The sequence below is a fragment of the Varroa destructor genome, unplaced genomic scaffold (assembly GCF_002443255.2).
Source record: "Varroa destructor unplaced genomic scaffold, Vdes_3.0 BEIS01000001.1, whole genome shotgun sequence".
NCBI classification, from domain to species: Eukaryota; Metazoa; Arthropoda; class Arachnida; order Mesostigmata; family Varroidae; genus Varroa; species Varroa destructor.
In genome coordinates this window covers 26,909,746-26,931,855 of record NW_019211454.1, presented here as the reverse complement: position 1 = coordinate 26,931,855, position 22,110 = coordinate 26,909,746, and the positions used below count along the sequence as shown (strand labels likewise).

The following is a 22,110-nucleotide window of genomic DNA, read 5'->3' as shown; positions in this document are numbered from 1 at the left end:
GACCATATTGTACGTTGATACTTCCCTTTAAAATTGCCGTGAATTTGTGTCTCAAAAACTTAGGTGTATTAAAAATGGCTCTTCAAGCCATTTCGATGAGATTTTAAGCCCTGTAGACTTGGAGCCTACTGGACATCTTCCGCGCTAGTTCATGGAAGTCTTTTTTAGTGTTACTGACAATGAGAATTGAGCTTTTAATGTTAGTGGGATTAGTACAGCGTAAAAGGTTGAATGACAGCTGGTCTTCGCTAAAATTTCGAAAACGAACCATTGATATTCATTGCGATGAGTTTGTTGTTTTGTTCTACAGAGAACTGGTGATCACCTCATGTTAAAAATATCGGATGAACGTATGCGACTTGAAACAAACAGCCCATTAAAAGCTTCTTTACTTCGTACCCCCCTCTGTCTATATATATCCCTTTAATTTGCAGTTCAAAAAATTCATAATTTATCACATCTTAGTTAGACTATATTTTGTTATAATAACAAAGTGTTAATAAATTTCAAATGACCATATAGATTTTTTACTGGGTCCAATACTATCAATTTATAAATATATGCACGCTTTCGGCTATATGAGCGCAAGGTTAAACCCATTGGGCGGCAGAAGATGCCAGTCAAGGAATAAGTAAGATCCGTATATATATATGTATATATATAACAAAAAAGCCTTCAAGCAACAATTGAAGTTCATCTAGCATTGCTATGAGGCATAGTTGGATAAGTAGATGACGTATGAACAAATGTATCGTTCAGTAAGTGAGCTAAGGCCATAGCGCGGCTAGTACATTTGCCGGTGTTCAACATTTAAAACTATTGAGATAATCCACAATTACAATCATAGCGCTACACTGGATCCCACTCGCATGTACTGAGCTTAGAAGAGAAAAGGTTAAAGATCATGGTGCGGTCACTACAGAGCGCGTGTATCGTTGCTTTCAACGCTGTCATCCTGCAGGATGACCTGTCAAGTTCAACAGGACTGCCACTGCGCTATTGTAGGCACATAAACTCAATGCACCATTTACTGAATTGATGGTGGTAGAGTAGCAATCTGTACTCTTCTATAGCAATTTTCTTTTCTAATTGCCGATTACATTGAACCATGCTAGCTGTTTGGAGCCGTATTCGTCCTATAGACCGTGTTGCTATTGCGTGCTAGATAGAGTGGCTTCAGCAGGCACCCACTTATGTCCGGTGGTGTATGTTCTCGAAGCGAAATCTGGCGCTGGATCTTTGCTTGTCTAAACCTGCGTGTGCGTGTGGGCTTCTAGTTGGCGGGGCCGTCAACTGAATTGCCGCTGTTCGTATGCCGCTTCAGGGCGGAACGTAGCAAGCGACCTTGTGAACAAGACGGCGACTTCGAAACGAACGAGTGACAGGTGCCCTAAACACCTTCAACACCTTACCGGCGACATTACTCTTGATTCAAGCTTCAAAACGCATACCGGTTAGTGGCAGCGTTGGCCGCGGGTGAAACGGCCCTAAATGCTCCCAAACTGAGATAAACGACGAAAGGCCTTTGGAGGAGATTTTCTAAGCGGAAACGTAAGCGGAAAAGAAAGAGCCTCTTACACTTGCCTACATTCACCGACAATGCTCCCACGCAGCTGAGAAGAAGGACTGAGATGATTCCTTTCGTTTCTGTGGCGAGATCTCTGATGGCAGCATGATCTCTGATGCATCTCTGATGAAGTGTATGCGGGAAATACTGTACACAGTGGTTGTACACTGCTGTACCTCTACTCGTAGTAGCATCTTTATCTTAAAGCTTATTAGGTAAAACTGCTGTTCCAATTGATTTAATTTTGTACACTGCAGTAACGCTTCTCTCAGTTAACAGTTTCGAGTGCCGATTCCCCCGTTTTCGGAGCGACACTTGTTGGTCTTTTCCCCACGTAGCGCAGAGACACTAAGCATTCTTAGCAAAAACAAAAGTTCGTCTTATGCGGTTCAAAAAAAGGTAGAGTAATAGCCGTCGCTGTACTTTGCTTTTGCTCAACTACAGGAGCAGTTTATGACTATATTGTTAGAACTCCTAGAAGGCTATATTATTAGATTTTGAACAGTCAGTCGCAAAAAATATGTCTGGCAAATAACTCAGACCTTTTTAAAGCTAGTTCATATCCAGAAAACAAAATTCACATGAAACCCGAATATCTTACGATTTCCGACTCTCCAAGCAATGCTTAGCTTGCTTTTTTCTCTAGCCCGTAAATTATCATGGCTTAAAAAAACTTTTAGGCATTGATGCTTTAATTTTCTTAGGCATGTACAGCATATGCGTAGGCATGCGGAATGATATCTCATCGTCGTATGAAGAAATAAATACTAGCCAAACCCATTGACCGATGTCTTTTTGGTATAGAATCTGCCAAAATCGCATTGCTTTTGGGTTTGCAGACTGATATAGCCCTATTAATTTACTGACAAGACAGGGTTATATTCTTAGGTGAACAAGCAAGGTTACTGGCGAAGCACGTCCTTTTTGGTAGGCATTGGAGACGTTTTTGTAGATCTATAACAAGTTTGCCTGTGAAACGTCTTCCCTGACCAAAAACTACGTTGTTTATGTCACTTCGATTTATTTTATGACTCATGTTAATTAGCTAATAATTATAATTCATAGCTGCATCGCTAACTGTGACGCGAATGTCTGTCGTACGAGAATTCAATCATATATACGACTCATGGTATAAACATCTTTAAAGAAGAACAGAAATTATAACGTATACGTTGCTTTTTAAGATACGATAATGTTATACTACTGCATACTTAGACATTTCTGGCGATTGAAAATAACATAACGGAACTTGAAATATAAAAAAAGACTTGACACGATTGAACGTTTTCTCTAGCAAAGGTCTCAGCAACGAACAATTCAATATACTAGCTTGAATTAAATGTTGGTTAATGTTAAATTACGATATAATAAAATGAAATAATGACTTGACGCCTTAGTATTTGGAGCTCGCTAGGTGCCGTTGTATATGAACTGGAAAGCCTGTTCGGAGACCTAGAACCGTGTTCCTATGCGTTTGATTTTTAGTGAATTTAATATATCGCAATTAACTTGGTCGCTTCGTAGAAATTATCGGAAGGAGAACAGCGGCAGATTATTATTCTAACTAAAAAAAAAATTGGTAGTTAACGCTGGAAAACTACTAAGGGTAGATAGTTTATTCTCAAAGATAGGGTATTGCTTAAAAACCATTACAGCATATGCCAAGGCATATCTATCTTGTGCGGCTCTGTCTAGTTAAATACGTCAAAAGATGATATAGTCTTTTTCATTAGAGCTAAGCCAATTTAATTGTATTGGTATCATTAGAGGGTCAGAAAAGGGGTTATAAACTAAAAAATAGGCACATTTCGGTAAGGCATAGACGAATATTTCCTGTTTTCTTGCTCGAAAGTATCGAATCATTTGATGATGGAAGTTCCACGAGCATGAACTACTGTTCTTCGTAATGCAGTTCGTTTTCCTCCTCGTCTCTTTTCAATTCCATCTTTTCGAAGTTCATAAAATCACCCCACACTAGGCGCAGTGTTTGAGGGTAGCACCATTGAGGGTAAGTACCTCGATGTGGCAACACCACCGTGCTGAGCCATACGAAAAGGAATGAAGGTCACACTAAGCGAGGGTCATGCTGTACCCACGACAACAATGTTTAAGCGAGAAAAAGCAAGAGGTCGACAGCCGGATTATTCCACTGTTGCTGCAAGGACCTTTGGAAGAAGAAAATCACATTGAATCTCAGAAAGAGTCTAGACTTCGGCGCGAAGTAGGACGGACAAAAAGGCGAACCGTGGCAGAGATGAACTCCGTGGGGTCTCAAGGAGGAATGCGTTTCGGAACAGAGTGAACGCCGACGTCAAAAGCAAGCGACAACGAATGACAGATTTGAAATCGATGAGCGATGGAGCAGCAGGCAGACAACGACGCTACAAGGGGAGAAACTCGGCTACTAGGGGACTAGGGCGAAAACGATGGAGTTCGTTCTCATTCTCCCTTGCCGTGGCAAAAAGAGGAAATGCCTTTGAATGAGGTTTAGTAACGACAAAAAAACTGCATTAGCTGCGCCCTCTGTCTCTATGTTCTAACTTTGTACCCTTTTCTGTATAGTTAGATCCAACCTAAAGATCCTATCTTCAGAGTATGAGGTGCCTTGTTGATCTCTGACAATTCGACAGAGCAAAAGCACAAAAAGAAAACTATCCATAGAGAAACGTATTGTTTGGTCAGTAACTAGACATAGATTAGTAATCTATTATCTGTTTGAAGAATTGGCGTCTTTATTTTTTCCATGTAGTTGCTGTTGATTTAACATCCATTGTTAGAACGTATTGAGAACAGAGAAGCATAAAAGGAAAACAAATGAGTCTAAAATCAGACCTATTATACATTGTATGCTGGGACGTTCTTACATTCTAATCATCGAGGTTAATGAAAGTTTTTTCAGCGCTAAGTTAATATTTCAATTATTTAAGGAGTTTCGCGAAAATGGACGGGATCCGGGCACAGTGAAGTTAGATCAGATTCGCCTACGGTTAGAACGAGAGGCTGAACGCGAGGAGGAAGCGGAATTTGAAGGAACACGCTCGGGATTTTTGTCTGATTTCAAGGCCTACTGCAGAAAGCGCCGCCGTCACAAGTAGGTTGACGCTTTCCTATAGTGACACATGCCGTATATTAGATGTCGGTTTTTGTCGCTGCTTAACAAGCATGTTAACAGCCGAATTCAAGTGGATTCGGATGTTCCATATCAATAAGTTCTCTATCCAGCACTTGTACTAGTCCACGGCTCAGTCTTACTAATCAATTCCCGCTGGCAAGTATCTTTTTTCGTTGTTGTTTTTAAAGGCGCAACTTTTTTTAAAAATTATTTTCGGAAATTTTAAAAATTACGGAAAATTCGAACTAGTTATACTCGGCGTAACATCCGAGCAAGTAAAATTTCAATGTATGATTATGCCAAGAGGCTGGTGAGTGATAACAGATGAATGGAAGTGAATGAAATGTTAGCTTACATTCAGCATACAAAGATGCATACGCCCTCTGAAAAAAGACTGCATTTTCGACCTTATTTTGCCTTTTGCCGAAGTTAAAAACTGCCGAACTAACCCGAAACAACAGTCGTGCCTTGTACGATGTATATTCTCTATGCACATAGACGAAGATATTCTTATTTTTACAGATATATAACTTGTTGAAGTAAACACGTAAAGAAATAAACCTAATTTTTTTGTCTTTTTTGTAATAGCAAAGTGCTCTTAAAAATGGGAAAAATATTTTATTTAAATTAGAAAAATTGTTTTTTTTTTATGAACGCGTTTAGCACAAAATGAAGAGTCTACGCCAGGTATTAAGCCTGGGTAACCTCAAGTGTCCTTAACCTCAGACGGCAAGCACGTTACTACTGCACTATCATGGAAATAAGGCTTCGCATTGCCTTTTAACATTTCGTTCGGTGCCTGGCAATACGCGGCCATAATGACAAATATCTACACAGGATTGTTACGAGCGACGCAAAATGGTATTTCCAACTCAGCGTGAGGCAAAGGAAATTAATACTTTCGGGATATATGTTCAGAATTAAGCCAGATCTTCTTCCGCGAAAAACTATTTATTCGCGTTGGTAGTACTAAAAGAAGACTACACGCCGGAAATAGAGGAACAAAACGGTCAGTGCGCTGACGGAGTACCACCTGTTCAGATAACTGACAGATCAATTTTGTAGTAGTACATTTGGCAGTATGAGAGCCCCAAAACTGGTTGGACGAGTGCTTCAAAGCCAAATTTAAACATTTTTGTGGGGAAGGAATAAATAAATAGGCCGAGAGGTAGAAAAAGGTCGTGGAGAATGACAGCGAAACACATAATGAATTAATCAGTTAGTAGCGCCTGAATGAAAAGGTTCGTTTCTTTCAGATTCTTTTAATGTTACCATCCATTGTTGATGGTGACATTCGAAAAATATATATATATATATATATCTCAGCAGAGTAGGGCGCCCACATGAAGACTTTTTATACTATTTCCCTGGCTGTGTCTAAACGAAAACAAATATTTCAACACAATGTTTACATGTGCCAAAAGTGTCGTTCTTCGGGGTTATGCGTATCTGAGGTAACTATCATTTACCGCGATATACTTTGCAATTCTGCTAACGTTTGGTTGATGGCACGAGCAAGTGCCACGACTTACTGGACTCTCGCTAAATAACATTCCAAACATAGTAGTCCAACGGGCTAGAATTCAGGTAATTTGGTGGCCATATGATTTCGCCAGAGAACATTACTGTATTCTTAAGCGGCCAACTCCGCATTAATCGGGTTGCTTTTTTTTGTTTTCGTGCGGTAGATGCGTATTAGCATGCCGTATTAGACACGCGGCAATTTACTATCTTATTGGAAGACGTACGATCTTCATTCGGACACTTCAACTATCCGCGGATAAATCTCCCTAGTGATCCGATCGCCCTTCTAAAAAAAGCATGACAGCATGCCGTTCTTTTCATTGTAAAGTACATGTAAAATATGAACTTTACGGAACATGCGCTTCTACGATAGGGACATGTTTTGGATAGTAAGAAATAATGTCAGTGGTTTACTCGTGCTTCAAAAGTAACAAAATTCTTGTCAGAGAAAGTCTGAATTGGGTAGCAAACAATGGCAGACAAGTCTCTCGGTTTCATTTTTCCCAGTATTTTATTTTTTCGATATGTACCTAAAATGTTTATAAACAATTTGCGACATTTTACATTCGATTCACATAAAATTTTTCTACCAACAGCCTGATCGAAGCAGAAGAATCTCTAGAGATGTACCTTCTGACAGCGGCGATTAACTTTGAAGTGCGTACCGTCGTGGCCTTTTTTTTACCATGTTACGCTGCAACCGACTTGTGCTTTCTTATTTTACGAGCGTATGGTAACTTGCGAGGCCGTACACTGCGGATTTGGAGTGAGCTCTGACGTTTGTAATCTCGGTGGGAGTTTGTCTAGCGGGCGGAAATTGGGTCATAACTGTCTTCGCGCTGATTCGAAAAACGACGCGCTATTATTCGCTGTAATAAGTCTGCTGCTCTGTTGTAGAAAGAGTTGACTTTCGCCAGCGCTAGAAGTAGCGGATGAAAGCATACTTGTTACGACAAACAAATTTAGTGCCAATCTTGGTACATACGTATATATATATATATATATAAACACCCGTCGTTTTAAGACATATAAAAAAAAAGTACAAATGTAGTCTACTTTTTGCTGGTATGTCATTAAACAATGTGTAACAACGATTTTAATGGACCACAAACATAGAGCCTATACTTAACTACTTCTTGGTAAAATCAGTTTAGATTCTACATGTTGTCAGAACAATGTTATATATATATATATATATATATATATATATATATATATATATATATGCATATTACAAGCAGTAACATATAAAAATGCTCTACAAAGAGTACTATGAACCAGTAGGTACTACACTTCTTCACGAGAAGACCCTTGATAATTAAGGAACTGCTAAATATTTGGAGAGATTCAATTATAAATTTACTGACAAGCGCGAATGAAAAACTACTGTTGTCCTCGTATCTATAAACGCGTGTACAGGTGGGCGTAGTTCTTTAACCTATCATCATCGCCAGCTTGATATACCGCCTCTGTAAATATACCACTTTATGGGCAAGTGTATCATGCACCACAGACAATGATAGCAAGAACACTTTGTAGTACAATCGAAAATTGTAAAAGTTACAGCACAAATCTCCTTCAATTAAAGGGAGAGTTGCAACGGTCGCAATCGTGGCGCCGAGAGCCAGAGAAAGGTATATTGGCAACCTCATTGAGGACTATTCCCAGAGGTCATGCAGCATCCATTAAGCGAGGTTACTGGTTGTTGTAACAAAATAGTCAAAGATTTTTTGCCGCTAATCAAGCTCTCTTTAAATTTTTAGGATAAGTTTTTTGTTCTATATCGCTATATTATTTTACGCAACAGCACATCAATGTCGCACCCGTTTTACAAATACGTGTTGGACACGCCGCAAAAGAACCAGGGCTCGTTGGTACAAGAAAAGCCGAAAATAAATCAAGTGTATTCTTAGGCGTCAGGCAGGGCTCGCTCAGCTTGAGGCAACATGCTTATACATCCCGTTTTATTACACTGCTAAGAGTCAGTTTACAGGTATAAGATAGCAGGGATTTCATAGAGGGGTCAAGTAAGAGTCTTCGATCTCTGCATTCTGAGACCTTTGGTTTGTGCCCTCATTTAGGAAATCAGTTATACAATATGCTATTGTCTTCAGGAGAGCATATTTACAAATATGCATCTGCATTCTCCGTGCTACGTTATCCGTTTACGAACGTATAACGACTTGTAACTCCAATTGTTGCAGATCTTGTGAAGCGTATAGTTTTGTAAATTGTCGAACGAGGCTGGCTTACATAATTTGTCCATCTGTGCAAACGTAATCTTCAATATCCTTGACGCAAAAAATTGATTTAATTTTATTAGATTAACTAGATTCCCTTTTATTTTAAACACTATTTCATAGCAGATCCGGAGCCGTATGCATCAGGGAGACATTGTCAAAGGAAACTGCCTACAGTGCACAGAAAAAATTCCGATCGTATAGGTATTAGTAAATCATGTATACCGTTCGTATAATTAAAGCTTGAATAATATACGAAGAGGCATCAATCTGTTTTTCAACATAGTTTATATTCAACCTATAGTAATTGGAATTTCAATGCAATTATTTATAAGCAGTATTTGTTTATTTGCTCTCTCATTCGGATGTCTAGCTGCTATCTTTTCAGTGCTATGATTTTACCTATACGGTTCGCATACCAGTCGGAAGGCCACCCTGCGCAACAAATGAACTCTGCCATGTATACGTACACCTAGTCAATACAAAGATCAGCGGGTAAAATCTGCAGGCAAAGAAGACAATATTCCCCGGTCAGAAGGGCAATATTTGAAATGCTTGGCACGATACATCCTACTGATAATAGACGTGTGCTTAGATAAATGAGCATTCCCGTCATGACTAAGTCATGTGTAGCAAGAGCGCTCTTGTTCTATTTTACTCGATGTTGTTTGTTCGTTTGCCTATCCCGACCTGAGCATTACTGTTCTGCATCAGGTATCTATGCATGGACTGATGGATGATCGTCCGAAAGGATCGGTGCACCTTTGTAGCAGCGAGCTCTACTAAACGTTAGGTATCCATAATTAACTCTTCGATTAATCGGCTCTTCTGACATAAAACGTAAGAAATTCAACTTTAGTCTTTTGTTAATCCATGTAATGTACGCATCATGAGTGACATACGATATATATGGATTCGTTTCTGTGTGTATCAAAATGCTCTACTCTGCTGGAAATTAAATTTCTCTTAGATTTAGGCACAAGTTGTTCATGGCTGTGTTTTTTTTCTAAATAAACCGTTTTCATTTCGTATAGTGAAAAAAGTGCGATAAACCAGTACCAAGCTTTTAAGCGGACGGCTTCAGCTGTAGCTTGATTGTCATAAAAAATTTGCTAAGTTAGTCATACGTCTGTATTATGTTTGGCCAGCGACTCTCAAAGATGAAGAGGTGAGTCGAGAGTGATTAACCTACAACTTCTCTCAGAAAAATGCATAAATAACTTCGGATATTGCACTGCTAACTATTACACCTTTGATTTAAATTATTAACATCAGCGTTTCAAGTTGAAAATGTCTGTACACGTACGGCGTTTCTTAACTTCTACTGAAAGGACTAGATCAGCCAAACTGCTATTTTCTAAATTATTCCAGTTCAAGGACCAAAACACTTTAAGCAAGCGTATTTTCTTTTATCGGTAACTATTAGAGAGTCGCTTCAGTAATATATGTATTTCTGCATGGATCAAGCATTTCGACGAAAAAGTCCACCGTCAGGGTTCAAAATAATCTATGATACTGTCTCCCCAAATTACTTTCTGAGATCGTATCCAGTTTACTCGGTTTTCTAAAGAGATGCTAAATGTTCTATTTTACTTGGTTGATTGTGTACCTTAAGGCAAGTGTTGTCTTGCTTGGAAAGTTAAAATCTCATTACTTGGCCTAGCAACAAATTGGTTTAATATGGATTCATTGTCCCCTTTACGACCTTGTCCCAGCTGTCAGCCCATTTCCGTTTGCTTTTTTTGGCAGATAGTGCAAAGTAGTACTAGTTACAGCTATGTGGTAATGCTCAATGTTGTGGCAGCGTAAATTATAAAAAAGCTGCTTTCGTCTTTTCCCTACTGCAATAGAGTGGCCTTGGTTTGAGTAACTCTATTACCCTGAGGGAGAGAATGGCCCATACTTCATTGTCACTTACTCATTTCAGACCCAACTTGCTTTCCTGTTTCCTTCTCTGTGTTATGACAGATCAACATGAATTTTCTGACGATACAAGACTTGGGTAAGTTGGCACTTCCAATATGACGAATGCGTTTTGCACGTGTAGAAGACTGCAATGAAATCTGCCCCTAAGTCTCTAAATGCCGGCCGTACATCTGCCACTGAGGCTCTATGCTATTGCTTAAATGCTTTCTACTATTCTTAGCGTTACTATTCGCGTTGCTCTCTCTGCCATTGAAGCTAATGGAGAAGATCTCGAAGAAAAAATGTTCTGTGGGTGCTCTCTTTTTGTCTAGATTTTCGATTCATCGCAGTCGTGCGATATAACCCTCTTCCAAAGAAAGGTTCCTTTACTTGCGCGCAAAAACCCTGCTTCCTGTTGTTAGCCTAGTACGAGACAGGTCGTATGCAAGGCGTGAAATTCGCACTCTCGGTGTAAAACTCACTGGTATTATGTCAGGTCGTTACGCATCCTATTTTTTTGGGCACATCAGTAGACGCTGGCGTACGTTTAACCTGCTATTTTTGAAGATAGCAGATAATATCAAAGCGCTGGTTGTCGAGAACGATCTGCTTGAAATAGCCCCATTTTCTTGAGGCATGAACGAGATTATTGAATCCATAAGTAAGCTTGCTATATGTTCTATTTTTATCACTATTGCATAGTAAATCACATATTATCGTCAATTCTCTCAACCTTACGTAGATTCAACACATACTGAGCATGCAAACTAGTTCTTGTACCGCCTTAGAGTACAATTCGGATATACACTCGTGGGATAGACCTGCTCAATGTACGTTCAATCCAGATAAAGGCAGCTCTCAAAACAGCCCGACTTTGCAATCGATCAACTGCCGTGACGCGGAACCCTAAGCTTCGGTACAATATAGGAATTTCTTTCGTTCAATATAGGAATCAGATCTTTGTAGAGGTGAATCTAAAAAGAGGGTTTTTTTTAATTGTCAAATAAAAAAAAAAGGAAATCGGCGGTCTAATAACGATCTAATAATTTAGTTAAAATGAGGATAAGAACCAAACTCCAGCGTAATTGCAGCCTTTAGATTCTTTACCGAGAATTACTACAGGAATAAAGTTATGAGCATAGAGTTTATGTTGAACTTCGGCTGAGATAACATCTTCGGCTGAGAAAACAAAATCCTAATTAAATGCACACCAATACAAAAGCTTTGAATACATCCGATGGACTTGCCTCCCTGAAATTGAAGATGACGTTCATTTCAGCGTAAAAAGTTTGATTCGTCAGATAGCTTCTTATCAAGTTTATGAAGCGATAATCAGCTTCTATGTGAATGGGCTCTGCGATGACAGGCTGTGATTAACTCAGCCAAAAGTTTTGGAAGACTCGAAGCAGATGCAACCGAAATTGTGATGTTGATTATGAGGTGCCACCCATTTTCAAATCACTATAACAAGCTGTATTGTCGTCGATTTTTACTTCGCGAGCCAATATTTGTGGGTAGCAAAAAAAATTCTCTCCGTGCTAAGTAAGTTACGATGTAGTTGATTATGATGAACTTACATAGACTGTGGACTTGCAAGTTATTCGGCGGTAGTTATAACAGCCTCATTGCAGAGTGGCGTGGCTCATGAAACTTTAGAGAGATCCGAAACAGCGTTCTTGTCGAATCGGGTTATTTTTAAGCAAAGGTGTTTGGCAGAAGAGAAGCAGGGAGACTACATCACAAGTAGAGCTACATTTAACAACGGTTTTTTCAAGCTTTCGGGTGTTAAGGTCAATGAAAATAGTTAGAAGTGGATAATTATCCCAATTGAAAGACTTTTCTCCCTTGGGGCGCTACGGGACATAAAGACAGGCCCAAAAAGTCTCTATGCACTTAAGCTTCGTTTAGGTCATCGCGGATTAGAGGGTCATCGTTTCAACTTTAGGGATGCAAGTGCTTCTTGATTTTCTTATCCTTTGGTATGCATATCCAAATGTACCATTCAAATTCTCAAAAATAAGCCACGTTGCCTCGAGAATTTCTGTGCGCTTCAGACTTGATAATAGGTGAAAATTTGCAATCAACCATATTTTTTAAGGTTTTTTATGTTGACCCATTTTATTGTACTGCCACCTGGTCTAAAAGTTGGATTCAGGCACTCCGAATAATTAATGAGAGTGCTGAGCATACATAAGAAAAGAAACAAAGGATTTGGTTCAATTCACAAGCAACAAGTTACTCTTTATTAATAGAAAATTACATTCGTAGAAATGTAAGCGTTTTCTGGCATCAGTGGGCTTACGTGATCAGTAATTTGTGGAATATGACGCTATGGCCTGAGCATATGGGTGAGTTATTTACAGATAGAATAGCTCTAATTTCTCCGCTTTTGTGACTGTTTACACTAGCGTCAGCCTTCCCTGGCTCAATTATAACTTGAACGTGTTAAAGAAGTCACTGGTTATACGGAAGTTTAAAAAACTAGCTTCCCCAGAAGAGCTGCCACCGATGATGGCTGTAAATGATTAATCTATGTCAGGGAGTAAGACGTCCCACATATAAATTTAGGTTCCAGTATATCGCATAGCTGCTTGGGTAATTCGGAAAGCCTATACAACGATATTATACAAACTTCTGATTCCTTCAGACCAACATATCTTAGCACCAGCATTCGAGGCATAGCAACATGCGAAGTTCACCGTTAGAGTAGGCATCGTCATATACTTAGTCTATCATAATAATATTGAAACTATAAAGAATACTGTAACTACATAGGTTGTCCATATCCCCGTCTTTAGCAAATGACCGTGTAAAAAGGAGTACGTATTAAAAGGCATAAGTATTATCTGGTGAAAGCCTGGTGACGTTTCAGGAAATATCTTCAGAAGATTGCAAACCATCCTGATGGCTCTCGACCGATCAAAATTCCTACAACCGTGATTGCTCATTCATAGTGGCCTGATGTGTCAGTTTTACGGACAGAAGTTATCCAAAAACCGACTAAGTTCGTTTTGGGTAGATAGTGTCAGTGATCGAAAACGCAGTTCCTTGATGTGCACCAAGGAAGGAGTCGACGACCACCTATTTTTCTGAAGCTCTGTGCGCAAAAAGGCGATGGAGCATGAAAGCGATTGTATTTACTATTGAATCACATATGAAGATGAGCTATTAACAAATGAAGTTCAGCAGTCTAAAAATATACCAGCTCGGAGATTAAGGGCATTTGCCACCTTATTAAGTCCATGATCACCGGGCTGAGTTTCATCGTCCACCGTATCACTTTCAAAGGCGGTCACAAAAAACAGCATCTAATTTTCTGTGTAGTAAGGCTTCTATCTGTATCTACCTGTTTGCTATATTACTCCCGTAGGAAGATGCTTTGGGATGTACGCGTGAGAATTGGGGTAGCACAGACAGTCATGAGAGCACCGCCTATTCCACCTTTCTTTTTTGCCCCTAGCCAGAGTAGTCAATCCATTCAGTGATACGGGCTTCTAGATTAAAAAACGCGAAATATCTTTCGTCTATTACTAACTAAAGAAGAACTTACCCGAATTACTAACTGCCGCTTGATATCCTTGAAGGGCTATCTATGCAACTTCCTTGGAAAGTTAGTGATTAATCGATTCGACAAACATTTCAAAAATAATCAACCTTTTTCACTTACTCAATACGGACGGAAGTCTCGATCAACTGAGCTGGCATTGGCAGGAGATCACCAACGGCATTAAAAATAGGCATGTCTGCCTTAGTTTGGTTTTAGAACCTGCAGCCGCTTTCAACTGCTTAAGTTACTCGGATTTTCCTGCAAATGTTAAAATATTGCTTTGAATGCTCAAATTACTCATTTTTCTTCCAAGTTCGGTTTTTAGATGTTTACTGCTTTCAGAATTCAGTTGCGCAGTGCTTGACATATCGTCGAATAGTATATATAAGAACATTGCTTATACGGATAACACTTTTATGCTTTTTGGCATTCAGACGCCGGTAACGTGTGGTCGCATTCGTCAGCATGTGGAGGATATTATCGAAATTTTCAGAACATTTTTGTTAATGCCAATAAAAGAAGGACTTGTAGAGTATTATTTATTTAAAAAAAAAGGGTCACTAATATATAATACAATATATTTATTATCCTTTATTCCTACGATAGTACAACGGTAACACGTTTGCCTACGAAACTTTGCAACAAGCTGTTGTACCTGGGTTAAGGTCCACTTTGTTTCGTGCGAGGTTTCCCAACATAATGCAAGAAGCATGGATTTTGCTCGTGTTGCTTTGAAGATTTCAAAAGATCTTTTCTTGCTTATCGTCGTCGTCAGTCGCTCTAACGAATGCTCTTTATGGCTACGAATCTAGTAGGAACGCTTCTGCTTGCCGCCCACTGTCAGTATAGAGTTTTTTTCTTCGTAAAATCGGCATGCTCAAGTGAGTAAAAAACGTATGAAAAAAGCATGTAAATAAGGCATAAATTGGATAATTATGCAAAAAGAGTGTAAAAAGTATTATTAATTAATAATTATGGTGCAAAATATTTGGTGCAATGTAACATTTTTTATTACTACTTTTTGCGAGAACCTAAGCATTAATAAAACTTAAGTTAAACCAAACCTTTGCATTGCAATAGGAAGATGAGGTACAAGGGTTGAGGTCTCACTTAAGGGCAAATGCTAGTGAAAAGATTAGAATATGCCTTTATAGTTGCCCGCGTTAGTTTGCTTCAGACATTTACATAATTATAACATTATATTTCTAGTTAATTTCAATATATTGGATCAGTTAAATAAAAAGCAGTACCGCTTAAACTGGGATTTCTCACTTACTTATCGTCGTTATATGCATAGGGCATACTACGATAATCAGTTTTCTATTGTGTTCTGCAAATAGAGGGTTTTTTACACAAAAAAAAGTGTTTTTCAAGAACATTTTAAGTCCATAAAAAATGACCAACACCTTCAGTTAAAGGTTCAAACGCTTTTTTGGGAGTTCTCTTGAAATATTTGCTTGTTAAATACTTCATTGTCAAAGTCACTAAGAAAACTCGTAAACAGATATATCACTCGTAATAAAAACTAAGGAAAAGAGTTGCATAAATAGGTTGTAACAACTAGACGTGAATTGGGGTACCTCATTAATGATTTCAATTAAATAGCTTCGCTTTACTACAATGTTAGAGAATTAGTATTTTTTGCGTTTGACTTCAATTCACATGCCAGTAACTTGGATCGTCCGGTAAAACCTTTTCCCGAAAGTGGCTTTGCACGTCAGCGTGTTCCATTTATGTTTCCTTTAAACAGACATACAAATGGAACATTTGATATAGCCAGACAGTCCCGGCAGGAAGAGTCGTTTGCGAAGCGAGAACGTGTATTGTATTCTAAAGGTACAAATGTGTATAAAGGCATGCATACTTGCACGTTTCTGGGTCGACGCGTAAAGATACAAGACTAGGAGGGTGCGGCGTATCCAAACAGCCGTCTTGATAACAAATCGTCGAATTTGCCAAGTGGAAAAGTAATTATCTCTTCAAATACTAGAAGTGGTTTGGAAACATCCTACTGTATACAATCTGTTACTACATCATGCACCTCGAAATATCGTTCATGACTTGAGGTGAAACAACAATAAATCGTCATAGTATCTAGTTCAAATCTGCGCCGCTAATTATTAGGCGCAATAAAAATACTTTTCAGCTTACTTCGAATTCGATTAGCTTACGGAACAGAATACTAGCCGATCGAAGGGCGCAATCCGTTTTCAGACCCATTTTCAAACTTCTGCTCCTTATTCGGGAGCGCTTGCCCTTTACATGTCGTAAGGAGCATAGCCAATATTATAAGCTGGTCGTAAACTAATGTTTAAGTCATGATCCGTCATATTGTTCTAGGGTAGCAAGGCCGTTTCTATGGCGGTGCAGTGGTAACGTGTTTGCCTACCCAATTTAAGGACATACAAGGTGCTATAGGCCTAACGCGTAGTCTTGAAGCCCTCCCCCCGGAGAATTACAGCTAGTGGGTAATTGCTTTTTGCTCAATGCGGCATTTAACAACACCAAAAGGTAAGCGTTTTTTGAGGTCAATGATAGTCCCACACTTGGATTTCACGATAAGTCGTTTCGGGCTCCAAACGATTCGTACATCGATTCCCTACACCTTTTCTGAAAACAAGGTTTAAAACAAGGCGTATGCATGCTTTGTTTTATGATGAGGACTAGCCATATGAAGCACTGCCTAAGGACGGACGGGCCGTCAAAACTCAAAAGGTGACCCAAAGAACTTAGACACAAGTTACTAAGGCCAGATCCGGACTGATATTTTTAAGGAATAACATCACTTTTTATAATCATTTCTTTGCCCAAAGCCTCCACTCCTTGATTGAACTTGACAATTTAAATTGCTGTACAGAGTTGCCTAGAGTTCAACTATTTTTCATTGCGGGGAAAAAATGTAATAAAACATCCTCTTTAAAAGGCACGAAAAATATTTTTACTTATAAGCAATGATATACATATATTATAAATATCGCACCCATCTCAGGTGTAATTTTTTTTAATTACAAAAGAAGCAATTAAGAAGACAATGTCGAAACATACCCAGCTTTTCGGTGCTATAATTTGATAGCATAGAAAATGCGAGTTCAAGTGCAAATTATATAGAAAACGCAACACGGTTCTAATCGTAAATACTTTTATATCAACATAATATTTAAGAACATTAGTTGTCTGTAGGCAACACCAATAGGCTGACAAATCTATAATAATTACGATAGGCCGCAAATAACATTTTTCAACGTTGCGCACACGTCAACGAGCAAAAAAAACAAAAATGAATATTTTCGCTGTCCTGTCAAGTTACAAAATAATTTCATTATTACAATTTTGCATAAGGAAAATGTAAATTTACACAGTAATGACGAACAAATTCCTCCGCCTACGTCTAGGATCTATTAGCATTATGACGTACGCAATAATGAGAGCTACTGGATTGCGAATACTATATGTAATTTATTATGTTCAGTCGCGTCTCTACCCAATTGCTTTATTTATTGCGATGTGAGCAATCAGAAATCGGTTTTGTAGTTGTTCGGTCTCCAAGGACGTAGTAATTCGTAAGTATTCTGTTTCATATACGGTAACTTGAAGGTATCCGTCACAACTTAAAATTACGAATCCTTGATCTTTTTCAACATGCAACTAGGATAACACAATTGCGGTGTTTTTGAACTTTTCAGGTACATCCAGATCGCGACTCGCCCCGAGAGTGAGGATGCACTGACCCCGCACGAGATCTCTGGGGAGGTGGACGCCTGGGCGCGAATTATATTTCCGCTAACATTCACGTTGTTTATGCTTTCGTACTGGGCCTTATTTCTGTATCTCGTCGATGATGAAATAGATTATTCATCGCCGGCAGGTGGCGTAACAGCCGGAGTGCCGTTATTGGCCGCAGCAACGCAGACCGAAATTAATTCGCCGGACGACTTCCACGGCACGGCAAAAATTAACCATAGCCTTTACTGACTCAAACGTTTTACTAACTCTGCCAAGATGACTGTTTGCCTCATGATGCAACGACACCCGTCACCAGGCAATTCCTCTACTGAAATAGGTCTACGACTATTGCATACAATGCTACCGTAAGCTTACCAACGCCTACGTATGAAACCTGACCATGTGACTTCAAGAAGGCTACCGCTGTATCATCCAGACTGTGAACATTTTCAAAATGACTGAAGCTCCGAAAACGACCGATTCGAGCTAAGTACATGAAAGTAAAGGGCAGTAATAAATATAGTCGCCAAGCATATCAACACATTTCACGGACCACTCATAGAGAATTGCATGTCTTGCCGTACACACAACGTGTTTATCGGTCTTGTTAGTGAATCAGTCAGTCAACTTGTGCTCCTGATCTTCACTCCGAGTCCACTTTGCATACATGCGTATATATATATGATATCGCACTACGTGACTTTGGGCCATACCGTTCTTTATTTTATTTCTCACAGCGCAGATTTAATCTACTTTACCTATCTTTTTTTTGGAGTGATCCATCCTCGTATCTGCCATTTTAGAATGTCAATGTGTGACTCACTGGGGATTCTCCGCGTTTCCACTTCAACGAACGCGATACTTCGAGACTCGTTATATAGGAGTGGAGTCACCTAACATTCTACTGGCGACACTTGTCGGTTCATTACATATATAAGAAAGTTGTTGAAGCTAATTATCGTCAGTTTGCCTTTACCCCTAAAATCGGCTCCACGGCGCTAACCGAGATCATTAAAGCGGGCTGTTGTTGCCTAGTTGGCAAGCGGCCTTCCAGTTACGATGTACCTGGTACTGCCAAGAAACACAGGAACAAAAGCGGCTAGGTGGTATTGCAGATGACGACTTTTATCTCTATCATTACTACTATCACTCTTACTAAAGATAAGGACGCAAGAACAATGTAGCCGAATGCGTGCGTAAGTGGTACCTCTGCTCAGTGAACCTTCAAACACAAAATGTAGTTAAAGATAGGACACATAAAAAAATTTTCGAGATGAAATTCTTATTAGTTAGAAAATTGCCTAATAGAAGAAATGTCTTTTTGCTGTCAGAAGATATGCGGTTCTCGATTCAAAAAGCAAAATTCTTATAGCCCATTTAAAATTTCACAACATGCAGGGCCTCGGTGACATAATGATTTGGCACCACATTCGGTTTTTTTTTTTAATGATAAAAATTACCCTAATATATAATCGCTTCGAGCTACTTATATTTCCCTCGACTCTTTGAGAAGAACGCTTGTCCGTTGATGTGTGATTGACAGTAATAAGCCCAGATATAGGATCGTTTCACTTTACATGTACAGTTGCCGAGTTTCCCATGAGTGACCTATGTCTCTTCTGTACGACATGAATTCTGTTGTTCGAAGGTTACTTCCACGTGTGATCCCTTTCCTCTTCCGCGATCTGTCCGCAACATTCTCGAATTTATTTAGGCCATTAGCTGGAAACTAGCTCTTACTTGGCTACCGTTTTCAAAGCTATAGTTGCTTCTTCAAGGAACTCCTCAATAATTAGCTTCAAACAAACTGTTAGAGTAAGTGGTAGACAGAAGCGAGGTAAAGTAACAGCCCACCACAATGCGGACAAGGGCTGGCTAAGGGGTTTTTAGCCAGCTTAGCGAAGGGTAGATGCACCCCAAAGGTGCGGCAGATTTCCACCTGTTTTTTTGCAGCCCACATTCCGCAGGTAAGTACGGTATGGCCCGTGTTAGTGTCGTTACGGCCATCGTAGTCTTCAGACAGACGAGAGCAGGACAGGTGAATCGAAAAATCGCACTTCTACGCGACATACCAGGGTAAGGGTGGTGATGGTAGCAAAAGAAAGAAAATATAACGTAAATGTGTCGACCCGTACAAAACAGTTCCGAGAAAGAGATGGCAAAAAAGATAACGCCGGGTGAGAGAAAGACAACCATTACAATGCAGCCTTCGGCGAGCAATGTGTTGCAAGCAGTAAGAAGGACCGAATAAAGCAAGCAAGCAAACAAACAAACAAAATGATAAGAAAAAGGGTCAAAGATGCAAAACGGTATGGGGTAAAACAAGGCGCTCAGCATCTAAGTCAAAATGCCATAGACATCAGAAATTAGCTTCAGATATAGACAAATAACAAAAAAACACAACATTACACACGCATACATATCTAGAAAAAGATATCATGTTTTCAATTATGAATAGCAGTGAGAACAAATACTAAGATGAGATTACAGAAAGAATATTAAAGCATGTTGTTATCAATACATATCTATATATGTATTTAGTGCAAAAAGTGTGGACTCAGAGTAACTAAAGCTAAACTTAAGCAACGTTAAGAACTTCATCTGACGCTTTTTAAGTAGAAAAAACGAAAAAAAAAAATGTTCACTTTGAGCTCCGCTGCTAAGCGGAACCATGTTTAAGGTGTTTCCACGCGCGGTCACCAGAGCGCCATACATTAGCCTGCCTGGTTGATTCACTCCGTTTTTCGTTTTCCATAGAGGCCGTTACCCGTGGTATAATTATAATAGGTAACGTCCTTTTTGACACTGATTCAAAAAAATAATTGTTGTTGTTGTCGTCGTCGTCGTATCCGAATCAAAACATGCCACTGTTACTGGCTGACAGGCGCGCTCATTTTCAAAAATCAAGCCGTAAATTAGTTTGGAAAATTTATAGCTACTACATATATATAGCCTATTGGGAAAAGGAAAGTTTATTTGAGAGAGATCTTAATCTGGTAACGACGAAACCAATAGCTATTTTTTTAATGATATTTCATTTGGACATTCGGTGCCACGAATAGATAACGTTACTATTATAGCGAAAGCTGTAGATGTAATAAAGTGGTACATATCGTCTTATATTTTTCACCGTTATGAAGTAAATAATGATGACAAAAATCAGAGTGGCAGCGGCAGCATTGCCAATGCCACACCGATTGGTCGTGACCAGACGGTTAGCAGAAATGTCTCATATATACTATAGTATATAAATATATTATGTGTATCATATGAAGGATTCATAAGTAATACAGGAACAAGTAGTAATACATAGCAGTTATCAAGGTAATGACATTATAGAGTAGCATAGACATGATGGTTATGATTAAATGGAATTCATACTGACAGCACAATAAACAAGACGAACTTCTCCGGTAATTCGCTACGCGGGTACCTGCTTGAGGGTAATTTCCTTGTAATAACAACGATGAAAATAACCGAAAAACATAATACAGGCGATACAACATACAGTGGCGATGCTGATGATTATGATTTATGATGCTGAGGAGAGAAACGAAAGGAACAAACGCGAACCATATGTAGTGGCCGGTGAAAGACTATTACAGATAAAGAAATAAATAAAACTCTGAGGTAGCTGTACATTTTGACAACTATCGATTTAAATCAAACGGATACATACAGTTGTAACAGGATGACACAAGAACCGAACCGAAAACGAAGGTCATCATAGGAGTACAGTATCTTTTAGACCTTTCACAGCGTATGATTATATTATAGGGTTATTCATTGTGATCGAGTACTAATCGTAACCTACAAATAGAACTATTTTCTGTTATACTGCATCGTTTCGGGTCTTATACTATTTAGAAAGCCGACGTTTTACTGGTCTAGTACACCCTCTGATGTCAAATTTATGAGCCTCATCTGGGTGTATGTCCAAGCACATATCCTCAGTTTTGTTATCAGAAAAAAATCATTGTACTTTAATCAACTATAGGATTATATAGTTGTCAAGTCCATATGTGAGCCATGATATATCGGGGCTCGGCTTTAACTGTCAAAAAGAAGTACTCTTTGGTTGTCAACCCCAGTTATTGAGTAATAATCTTTAAGGTGTTTATTCAGCACATATATATACAGAGTGTTGGGCTCAGATCCAGCTTTTAGAAACCATGAAATGGTTTGCTTGATGTAATATCCGTTGCCTTCACCTACAATTTTCATTGTCGATCTGGGCTGCTCCCTAACCACCTTTAAACTACCCTTTCTTTGATTCGAAAATAATTTTTTAATAGTAAGCATGCATCAAACAGCATTGATAAGTGTAGATTTGATGGCGTAGCTCAAAAAGACTGAACTAAAATAACTGGAGCTCATTCTGATGATTCAATTGGCGATAAATATTTTTCGCTCGTATTACTAAAACGGTTCTCAACTAGTCGAAAGATATCCGGACTTATATGTATATATATATATATATATATATATATCC

General features: G+C 39.0%; 1 protein-coding gene across 7 annotated transcripts in view; it reads left to right on the top strand.

The window, feature by feature from the left end:
• LOC111249930 (gamma-aminobutyric acid receptor subunit alpha-6-like) overlaps positions 1-21,286 on the top strand; it is a 126,650-nt gene extending 105,364 nt beyond the window's left edge. For 5 of the 7 annotated variants that reach the window (XM_086980381.1, XM_022804406.2, XM_086980396.1 and 2 more), the window contains 2 exons: positions 4,495-4,658; positions 17,579-21,286. In XM_086980381.1, the coding sequence (XP_086836507.1) occupies positions 4,495-4,658; positions 17,579-17,867 (453 nt within the window). In that variant the 3' untranslated portion in view covers positions 17,868-21,286. Of the gene's footprint in view, positions 1-4,494; positions 4,659-8,816; positions 9,254-17,578 lie in introns of those variants that run through there. The other 2 variants (XM_086980386.1, XM_086980393.1) reach the window with 2 other exon arrangements.
• Positions 21,287-22,110: the final 824 nt, after the last annotated feature.